Genomic DNA, 11,327 nt, shown 5'->3' with positions numbered 1-11,327 from the left:
GTCACAAACCTCAGTTCCCTCGAGAAATACTTGTACTTTCCCACAATCTTGAGAAACAAGGAACACAGTGTCACGTTTGAGTTTTGCTGGGGCTCGAGCATTGCAGTCGCAGTATGTGGCTTGTTAATTTTGAATGTATTCACTCTTCTCCGCAGTGTGTAATTGTGTGGAGAGTTTATTGCAGGGATACCAAACCCACTTTTTGTGACGAAAACACTGTGTAGTGCTTAAGTATGGTCATGTCTGCTTCCATCCTAGTTCAGGGCTTTAGTTTAGAGTTTAGTTTAGAGCTTTAAAAACTCTACAATAATGCTGCTGAGCATAATTTATTATACCCCAACCCTGCTGTAAAATAAACAGTCATCCTTACACACACAGGCTGACACAACACACTCATCCACAAACCATCACCCAAACCCCTGGCCCACCTTAGGCAAGCAAACTCTTCCAAAGTAAGCTGCTCTGCAGCTCCCTGAGTCACTGCCTGGGCACGCCTGTGAGTCTCCACCACTTTACTTCATCAAACAAAAAGCCCACATATATGTATGTTTCAGAGACATAAAGCAAAGGCCTGGAAACAAAGGAAGAGGAAAGGAAGTGAAGAGGCGTTGGTGAACCTTTTCACTAAACAGAAGCTGGCTAACTCGGTACACGTGTAGTTTTGTTTTCTTTGAGGTCAGAGGATTAAACTGACCACAACATCCTCATATACTCACGCAGCAATTGTAAAAGACACTGGATGTTGATCTGTTTGAAATTTCTTGCCGTAGTTACATCTTTGGTGTTGTCAGATCTGAATGATCGTGGTGACGTTGATGTGTGAGGCCTTTTTATTTTGGTAGGCTTGTAAATTGTGGCCACACAAAGCATTTTTATGTCCATATGGTCCCCCGACTATTTACTGCACAACGCTAGAGACCCAGTGATGAGGGGTGATGACACATGACATTTTTTATCTTTAGGGGAGATGTTTCCACAATGTCTTTGAGGGGAGACAGATAGAGAAGTCAACACAGAAGAGCCTGAAGTGGGTGCTATAAGCGTCTCTTCAGTTATGCACACACGCACACACAGAGATGAATGAACTGAGGTCAGTGTTGTGTTGGTGTGGCTGAAGCCCCAGGGGGACAGGACAGGCTGCGTGGAACAGTCGATGACATCTGCCTCCTTACCATCTCCTCCTGCTGAGTCACACGGGCTCCAAGGGTTCAGGGATACGTATCCAGTGTCTGCTAATATCTGTTTGACATGAAGAAACAGGACGGAGTCAATCATGTCGGTTGGTGAAGAAGCACAACTTGGGAGTGGCAGGAGATACGGTGATAGCAGAGCCGACACACCTTAGCAACGTTATCAAATTCCATCAGTCATGCGGTATAGGTTTCATTTTTAGTAACCAGCACCCCAAGATGAAACTATCAAAACCATGAATCACCTCCCAAAGCAGGCCCGAACTAGAGAATGTCTATTTTTAAATTCAAATATAGTTTGCAGTTAGTTTTATGAGCTAATAAAAATAATTACACACACACACACACACACCTATATATCAATCAACAGTAAGCCAACAGTCTGTGGGCTAACTCACCAACATTTGATTCTAACTAAAGACAGTTTAACTTAAATACCTCACACTGAATTGCTGTTTCTACATTTAAAGACCACAGAATGTTTTCGCTGGTGTTGCTCCTGAGGTAAAAATGCTTTATTTTTGTTTTGACATCCACAGACAGGAATAGCAAAGTTTACATGAAACACTACTGAAGCTGAAGCACATTTAGTCTAAGTATTACTTTTTGAAAAGGATCACCAGAGAGCAGGGCGGCCCAGAACACACGAACCTACTTGGCACAGTTTAGGGTCATAAAGAGGAAAAGGGCTGATTTTTAAATCTTAACAGAGAACTTAACTTCCTCTGAAATTACAGCTGATATTAGAGGTCAGACTTATGGCTCAGAGTCACTCTGTGTGCACATCTGGTAATATAAGACTGAATCACGCGGTGCAGACTGGGCAAATACTTAGACTAATCTCCGCAGTAGGATGTGGATTACTAATTAACGTGTTGCCAGTGTAATTAGGTTCAAGTTAGGACTTCCTCTTTACCCCCACCCCCCGCGCGCCCCTGCATCCGCCCACACACAGCCTTGAATTACTCCAGCGGCAACTGTTGATGCATTCTCCAACCATCTGACGTCAAGAGGGAAGGGCTGAGGCCAGAGCGTGCTATAAATGCCCTCTGGTAGCTTGGTTCATTCACAACCACACTCTGGATTACCAAAGCATCTGTAGAGAAGATCCTTCCACAAGCGGCTTGGACGACCCAGCAGGAAAGCAGAGGGTTCACAAACGTGCCAAACATAAACGATGAAAATGTCAGCGGCAGAGATCTGCCAGGTTCTCAAGGAGGGAGAGCTGGAGAAGAGGAGCGACAACCTACTCCAGTTTTGGAAGAGGAAGACGTGCGTCCTGACCACGGACAGTCTCAACATTTACCCCGACACGCAGAAGCGCTCCAAGGGCAAGGAGCTCAAACTGCAGTCCATCAAGAAAGTAGACTGCGTGGAGCGCACCGGCAAGTTCGTCTATTTCACCATCGTGACCACAGACAATAAAGAGATCGATTTCCGGTGCTCCGGAGAGGAGAACTGCTGGAACGCAGTGATCACCATGGCCCTGATTGATTACCAGAACAGAAAAGCCATCCAGGACTTTAAAACGAGACAGGACAACGAGAGTGCGTCGCCGGGACAGCAGGAAAGACGCATGGCGAGAGCGCCCTGAGCCGCCATGGGAACGCCGGCAGTGAACTACTCCTAATATGGTGAGAGACACATTATGAAACATGGCTGCCACAATATATGAATAAAAATATGAGTCATATATGCTAAAAAATAAAATCGGCCGCGGTACTAATCAGCAAAAATATTTTTTAACTTTAAACTAACGGCATGTTTTTAATCCCCCACAGTGCCATTGTGGACCATACAGAAATAATATGAGGACCAAAAGGAAGACGAGGTCATCCGGTCCAGAGATGAAGGATTGTTCGGGATTAAGTTCTCGGAGAAACGGGGCAACTGATCTAAAGCGTCACTTTTACAGACCCCACCACACAGGACTGAACTCACGAACTGTCAAAACTATTTCATGTTTGCTCTCCGGAAAGAAACTACTCCTAAAACCACGATGTTAATTTATTTGTTTCCAGAATATGGTGTTACTGGCAAACTGTTCATGTCATTTAAATTATTTCATTGTGTGTCATGTGTGTATTTATTTGAATAAATATCAGTTTCTTTTTGACATACTTCTACGATCTCATCTGTTTGTTTTTTCTGTCATTTTATCAATGACATTTATTTTTGTCACTTGTCTTTAAAATCCATCAGTCCATTGGTATTTCATTACAAAATTGTGGAGTCAGTTACAGTATATTTGGAACTCAGGCGCACTTTTCACCGGAAACACTTCTGAGTAAATACCAGACATGCAGCCGTAAAAAGGGAGTGGAGGACAGGAAAGTCCCTTTCCTCTTTGCTGGCAGGTGGAATGTGACGCTTTATTGCTGGGCAGGGTTACAGGATTGAGTCATAACCGATAAGCAGGGCTGCACGGGACACTTAAAAGACTAAACTACGTTTGAACATACCTGCTTCTAAGGTGTAGCACGTTCACAGCTCCCAGTGGGAACCCTTGAGATAGAAACATAGAAGATGTAAAGCTCAACAATGTATTCATTTTAAGTGGTGGCTCTTGTGACTATGTGCTTTAAACAGCTGAACTTTTTAAAATGATACTAAGGCCGATTTAGAACCATATTCTGATAAAATACGCCTCTGCACCATTTTTATCAGATCCCTTTGATCTTTATACCAGGTTATCTTGAAATAATGTGACGCTAGATACACACCTATTTGATTACTGCTATAAAGACATGAGGTAAGTCGGTGAGCATTTTTCAAAAACTTCCGTGAGACCTGGAGCTGAAAAAAGCTAATAAATCAGTATGTAGCTGTCATATGTGTGCAGATTTTCCTAGTGTATTTCTATGTTCATAAACAGTCTATGAACAGTTTGAACTGCATCCAGCTGTACAGTAAAAACTGGTCCAGGCTTCTTTTTTTTAAGATATCCAGCTTAGAAACTTAAAGTGAATAATGGAAGAAATCTTTTATATCTACAGAACATTTCTGAATAAGGGTCACATAGAATAAAACGGAAAGTGTTCACTGTCCTCACTGCACATAAATATCTCCAGTCGAGAATCTTACAGAGTGGAAGCGTGTTATGAGCACAAATGGTCAGGGGTCGGAGGTGACAGAAAGCTGAATCGCTGGCCAGGAATAATGAAGTGTATCGTGGAGGCACACCCCGCCCTTTACCATCCAGTCCATGTGTGCAGCTTTGAAATAGGATCATGCTACAATAAACGCATCAAAGGGTTGATCTGTGGAGTATTACACAAGTGGACGGGCAATCTTCTCTAAAAATACTTCTTCACAAATTTACACCACACACATGTACACACCTTTGGCCCCCGAGTCAAAGGCCACACAGTTTGTTTCTTTTCACCAGACACTTATTTTAGACAGCACCAACATCCAACTGTGGCCTTTTCTAAACTTTCTGTGTTTAAGCGACTCCTAAAAGTTCACCTAATTCCATTAGCTGATGGCAAACGTCATCATCTGCTCTGCATCTGGCCACAGGGAGTAAAATTATCTTGTTTTCTTCTGGACCCACACCACCAACCGGAGCGACTCACACATTGTGTCTTCTACCCGACCTCGGGCTGTGTAAACATCCTCTGACGCAGCACTGGAACACACTCAGGCCATACTTGTAGCCTTGGCGTCATCCCCTCAGACTTCATCATTATGTGAGAGAAGCACGGCTGCACAACGCTCTGTGCATTGTTATGCTCTCCATGCACACAGAGGATATGAGACACGTGTGCACTAAGCCCTACATCTTCAATTAGTCTTCATTTTTTCTAAACTGAGCTTGACAAAATCGGTGATTCAGAGGCATTTATTATAAACACCAGAAGCAAGATGATGACCATGCGTTGTAAGGTGAAGGAAGAATCACAGAAGAAACACTCTATTTTGTCATAAAGATAAACTTAACAGCACTCCTACACAAACGCCTCTCACATCCTTGCCAGTAATAACCCATTAATTCTCTGGGAGAAGTAGTGTGTCTCAATATGAGGCCACAGTACCACAGTCTGTGGGAAAGCCAAAGGATTAGCAAACATATAAATGAATGTGAGAGAAGACTTTTCATGGAGCAGTAAAGTTATGCTAAATATCAAACAAATCGATGGGATTTATGTGCTACTTTGTAAAAAAAAAAAAGAAAAAGAAAAGAAGAAGTTGTTTTTGTTTTTTTAAATTGTACATTTTAAAGGTTGATTCTAAAACTTGAATTGGGGACTAGTATAAATAAGCTCTCCAGAGAGTGGTGCGGTGTGCTGAAAGGATAATTGGAGGTGAGCTTCCCTCCCTCCAGGAAGCGGTGCCTGAGGAAAGTGGGGAGGATCATCAAAGACTCCAGTCACCCCAGCCATAAACTGTTCAGACTACTTCCATCAGGCAGGAGGTTCTGCAGTATCCGGTCCCGAACCAGCAGACTGAGAGACAGCTTTTTCCATCAGGCCATCAGACTGACCTTCACTACTGGAACTTCAATATTATTCACTCCATACTGTACATAAATGCCACTTGTTTTGCACAATTTCCAACTGCCGACCTTTGTATATTTTATTTTTATTTAATTTTATATATATTTATATATATTTATATACATGTATATACACACACACACACGTATATATACATATTTAGTATACATATTCAGTAATGCGCATACACTCTTATATTTGTACATATATTTATTCTTATCATGCTCTTATGTTATTGTATTTTGCACACCTTTGTTGCTTGTGAAGCTCGCACACAAGAATTTCACTCGCATGTGCTGTACCAGCGTACCTGCACATGTGATGTGACAATAAAACTGATTTGATTTGAATAAATAACTTTGAAAATTTATTTTTTCTTCAGATGGGTTTGGTTTGGTTTAGATCCTATGGTGTTGTTCACATGCTGGGTCTTCCTAACAGCACATTTCAGCATCAGTTCAATTAATTTTTATTTACATAGCTCCAATTCACATTCAACAGTCACTTCAAGGTGCTTTATATTGTAGGGTAAAGAACAATCAGATGACCCCATTTGAACAAACACTGAGTGTGACAGTGAGAAGGAAAATCTCTCTTTTAAGAGGAGGAAACTTCAGACAGAACCAGGCTCAGGGAAGAGTAACCATCTGCTGTGATTGGTTGGGGAAAGAAAAGAGCAAGTTCATCCTGAGTTTTAAACACTATACAATGTAAGTGATTACATAGTAAAAGGATCGACTAGCAAGAAATCAAATTTTCTTTGTCTTTACTGGAATATTAAAGGGTTTATATGTGTTGGATTGACAGTTTAGAGGCTAAATATAGACAAGCTGTGATTCAGGCTGTAACAATGATTCCAATTTTACATCAAATATTACCTCATATGGGCTTAGAGCTCACCAAAAGCTTGATGTGACATGTTGATCACTCCACTTTACATCATCAACAGTACAGGTTTGCTCAGGTGTGCGTCATGACTCACTATAGCATGACAAAGAATTAGGCTCACTCCACTTCCCGTAAACTGATATAGTATTGTAGAAACCTCTGTCTTTGTTCCACCTTAAGTTGTTGTGCTATTTGCCCACTCGCTCTTCACGTCACAGGCTAATCTGAAGCCAGTAGGACACAACACTAGTGCTTCACATAAATAAAAACTTCCCAAACCCAAACAGAAGAGGATGTTAGGCAAGGCCATGGGAGAAGGTTTGATTACTAACAACCTCCAAGATTTGTGTCACGCTAATAGTGCCTAGTAATTTTGAACCATAGTGAATTAACTAAAGTTCTGATGAGCCTGAATTATTATAACTATCAGAAAAAGCTGGCAGCAGTGTATGAGATCTTCCGCTTAGTTAATTCACAGGAATGGGATTAACTCAGAGAAATGCTATTGACAGGCTCGTTTTACTGGAAGGAACCTCTTTAGGAATTTGTCTTTGTGATGCATAACTCAGGTGAGAAAATACCTGAGCACATACTTCAGTAAATGGAGACAGACCCACACGCCCTCAGGGCACATCTCAGGCATTGTGAAGCCATTTTTTGTTTCTCATTCCTTCATCACACTAAAGGTCATCTGATTCCCAGATTTGGTCTGGTGGGTAAAATGGACAACTATCCTCCCGGGTCTTATCCATAAAGCCTAATTGTGTGCAACTATGGTGACCGTGTTTGTTTTTAAGTGGGTATCCATTACTGTCTGCTGAGTCACAGGAAAAGAACTCCCCAGAGTTGCATTTTCAGCTCTATCTGCCCACCCTGTGACTGTGATTGTGTGATAAAGGATAAGGGTAATTACAATAACACTGAGTAAGAACACCAAACCCAAGATAAATAGAAATTGAGTTTTCACTGGAACAACTTTTGAAACCCGCAATCGGGATTCATTGGAGTCAGTAACACCAAAACAGTAGGAGGGAGCAGGGTACTTATCTGTGAGACATCTCATTGACGCAACCTAGTAGTGTTCTACATCCAGACCAAATCCGCTATCAAACATATTTATTTTTTAAAGAGTCTGAAACCACAAGCTTCCTCAACATTGTCAACATATGTGGGATTAAGGGTGATATTATCCTACAATCAGCAAATGTCTCCCGCCGTAGGCCTGTTTTTCAGAGAGAATCTTATGAATTCGGCACCTCTTATATCCATGACATGCACGTGTGTTGGATATACAAGACTACACACACATGCTGTATATATACAGACAAAGTGTTGGCAGGGCCTGCGCGGGTGAAGGGTGGGATCATGTTGCTTAAGACCCAGCTGTCCGGAGGAGAAGCTTCAAGCAGAGAGAGGAGACGTTGTTAGGAATGTCTACAAGGCAGTGAGTGGGTGGAAAGCTGAGGATGACAGAGCTCCGACTGCTTTTTGTTTCTTGAGGAAGCAGGAAACAGAAAGATTAGTAACAGTGTAGACGTTAAACTTTAAAATTAGACAAAGAGCAGTTTCAGTTTTGACTTAAACCTGAAAACAGAAACGGTCTCTAATTTTGACTTTTTTAAACTTTCGGGACTAAAAAATATTGATCAGGCTGCTGTGACAAAAACGTTAACGTCACATGTCCTGGTATTGTCTTTTTCAATAAACCAAGCACTACAAAGGCTAATTTTCTTTAATAATAAATTACTAACATACTAAAGATTAGCACACGTGTATTTGTGGGAAGGTGAGGTTCAAGAAGTAGAGAGGGTTATCTTCTAATCATAGGTTTGGTGGTTTAATTCTAAGTGTCTTTGGGCAAGATAATGAACCCCAAATTGCTCTTGATGAATCCATCAAAGTGTGACTGTATGTGGTAGCAAGAAAGTGCTTAAAAGCATAGAGTATATTTTTGAGTTTATATATATGTGAATGAAGCTTGTTGGATGTAACACTGTGAGTGCTCAGTTAGCCTCCTGAGACCCAGCCTAAGCATTTGTGTCCTCTGTAGTCGACACAAAAATCACGAAAAAAGTTAAACTGAAAAAAATCCTTTTATCCTCAGATCTTAAGAGATTAGATCAGGAAAGCAATACATGAGAACTAGACTATCATTTACCAAACAAGTTCATCTAATGAATGTGGAGCCATTCAAACCAAATGGTACTTAGGTGAGGTTCACCCAAGCAGGTTAGAAGCAGTGTGCATAAAGACATTTTTTGGTTTATCTCGTCCATCCATCCATTCGCTTCCGCTTATTCTTTTCAGGGTCGCAGGGGGCGCTGGAGCCTATCCCAGCTGGGTACACCCTGGACAGGTCGCCAGTCTGTCGCAGGGCTAACACATAGACACAGACAACCATTCGGACTCACATTCACACCTATGAGCAATTTAGAGTTTCCAATTAACCTATCCCCACTAAGTGCATGTCTTTGGACTGTGGGAGAGAACCCACGCAAACACTGGGAGAACATGTAAACTCCACACAGAAAGATGGTGAAATTGAACTTAGGATCTTCTTCGTGAGGCAACAGTGCTAACCACCGTATCACCGTGCTTTGTGGTTTATCTCATGAATATTTAAATATTTTACAGGATAAGCGAAAACCTTGAACTGCTGAGGGGGCGCAAAAGAAAAAGTCACAGGTTAACCAAATCTTAATTGCCCCTTGGGGATAAATAAAGTCTCTCTGATTCTGTTTCTGATTCTGACATACAGTAGGATATAATCTCTGGGAACCAAAATTTAGGGAAATCTCTCTAATAACTGCTTAACTTCTCCAGTCCACACCACAAATCATGAAAAATAGATTCAATTACAATTCAATTCAATTTTATTTAAATAGCACCATTTCACAAAAGGCACTTTATACTGTAGACTTACAATATTGAAAATTTCATTTAAAATAATTACATTAAAAACAAACAGCAGCCACAACAATTAGAAGACCCCCTATGAGCAAGCACTACAGGCTACAGTGGGAAGGTAAAACTCTCTTTTAACAGAAAGAAACCTCCAGCAGAGCCAGGCTTAGGGAGGGGCACCCAGAGTTTAGTAGTTTCTAAAGATAAAATACAGTAGTGGTACATGGAAACAAGGAAAGTGACGTGAGTGAAAAAGAAATGCTTAGTACATCATGGGCAGTATAACAAAGGGATGGTTCATGTCACCTGATCAAAGTCTGATAGGCCCATCAGGCCTTCAATCCAATCTGAGGCCTAAAACTTTTATTACTGTGAAGGAATTCACACAGTCATTATTAGTTCAAGTGAACTTCAAGGTAGCCACACCTTGGATTATACACTGTCAGAGACCATAAACTCATTATGAAACTGCTTACTGAGTCACTGCATCAAGTGACAGGAGATTCATTTTCTCAGAGACTTCTATACAATAAGACTTTTTAATGGGCAGCCCTTTAGAAAGTCTCCATGAGTCATTTCCACACTGGCTTCATTTTTCAGATCCAGAAAGTACATTCATCTTTCATTCACAGTCTCTGATTTGGAGCAAAGTGCTGCACTCATGTCAATCCTGCCACCTCCTGATCCACAAAACTGGAGTAACTCAGTACACAGCAACAGAAACAACCCTTTTTTTTACTGCTCAGATATTTCCCATCATATTCATCCAAAATTTTAAGCAAAAAAAAAGCTTCTGAAATATCAGTTTCCCTCCATTTCTTTTAGTATGTGGCGGCTGAAATCTCATAGACGTTTTATCCACCTTTTCACAAAACGAACAGCATTATCTGGCTGGCTGGAAACTTCTGTCTATTTAATTTAAATGATATGTGTTTCAGAGCCGTGGAGCTGAGCAGCTGGGCTGCAGGTCTGGAGCTGCTCTCTACAATCAGAGTCTGATCACAGACTATCCCAGGTCCTGAGGGGAGGTTTAGTTACCAGCACCTGTCTGTGTGGGTGTGTGAAGAGATGGCCAAGGAAGGAACACAGAAAACATGTTCTCATTGGGTTTAGTGTAAGACATTATTACAATGTCTGGAGAATAGCGTGGAGATTTTCTGTTTGTCTGATAAAAGCTTTTTTTCTCAACTCTTCCCACGCTTTACACCGATCATCTATAAAACAAACTTTATAACAGCAGCGCAGATAAAGAAAGGAGATGCAAAGTCAGAAGGTGAAAGAGTGGCAGTGAAACTACAAGGGCAAGGTGCAGGTGACACAGAGTCGTGTGATTCTTTTCAAGTGTCACTAAATGCCATCACTCACATGTTTCTGCAAGTTGCATCTGACTGTCAGTGCAACAAATAAGCCAGCAACGTGAAACTGAAGCTGAAACGAATGGCTTCAATAACCTGTAATGATGACCCCAGGCCCAGAGACGAGGAAATTAGTTTACGGCAGAAATTACACAAGAGGAAAGCAAGTGAGAATGAAAGAAAGATAAATGAACACATAAAGGGAGGGAGGGAAAAATTCCAGCACTGATAATATCTCACGTAGCAGCAGAAGAGTTTGCTTAGAGGGGCGAAAAATTCCCCCGTGCCACACCAAAGCTAACAACATGCCAGGAACAATATATTGGGCTGGTAACGCATCAGGATAATGCACCCTTCTCATAATCATCTAAATGATTTTCAATCAATCTTTCACCCTGTCTTTCTGAAGAAATCAAACAACACCTATAGTGTAGACAGATAAGCTTTCCAGGTAATTTAGTATCATATTAGAGGATCTAACATATATGCAA

General features: G+C 41.2%; 1 protein-coding gene across 1 annotated transcript; it reads left to right on the top strand.

Annotated features, from left to right (window-relative positions):
* Window positions 1-2,230: 2,230 nt before the first annotated feature.
* Window positions 2,231-3,310, top strand: phlda2 (pleckstrin homology-like domain, family A, member 2). Its single transcript, XM_040025222.1, has 2 exons — window positions 2,231-2,824; window positions 2,972-3,310. Exon 1 carries the CDS (start codon window positions 2,368-2,370, stop codon window positions 2,782-2,784), a length of 417 nt encoding a protein of 138 aa, XP_039881156.1. The 5' UTR covers window positions 2,231-2,367; the 3' UTR covers window positions 2,785-2,824; window positions 2,972-3,310.
* Window positions 3,311-11,327: the final 8,017 nt, after the last annotated feature.

Source organism: Simochromis diagramma, unplaced genomic scaffold, assembly GCF_900408965.1.
Source record: "Simochromis diagramma unplaced genomic scaffold, fSimDia1.1 OVJJ01000293.1, whole genome shotgun sequence".
In the NCBI taxonomy this organism is placed as follows: domain Eukaryota; kingdom Metazoa; phylum Chordata; class Actinopteri; order Cichliformes; family Cichlidae; genus Simochromis; species Simochromis diagramma.
This window is presented reverse-complemented; position numbering and strand designations above follow the sequence as displayed.

Coding starts and splice junctions, on each gene's coding strand:
- phlda2 (XM_040025222.1), top strand. CDS start 2,368: ATGAAAATGTCAGCGGCAGAGATCTGCCAGGTTCTCAAGGAGGGAGAG.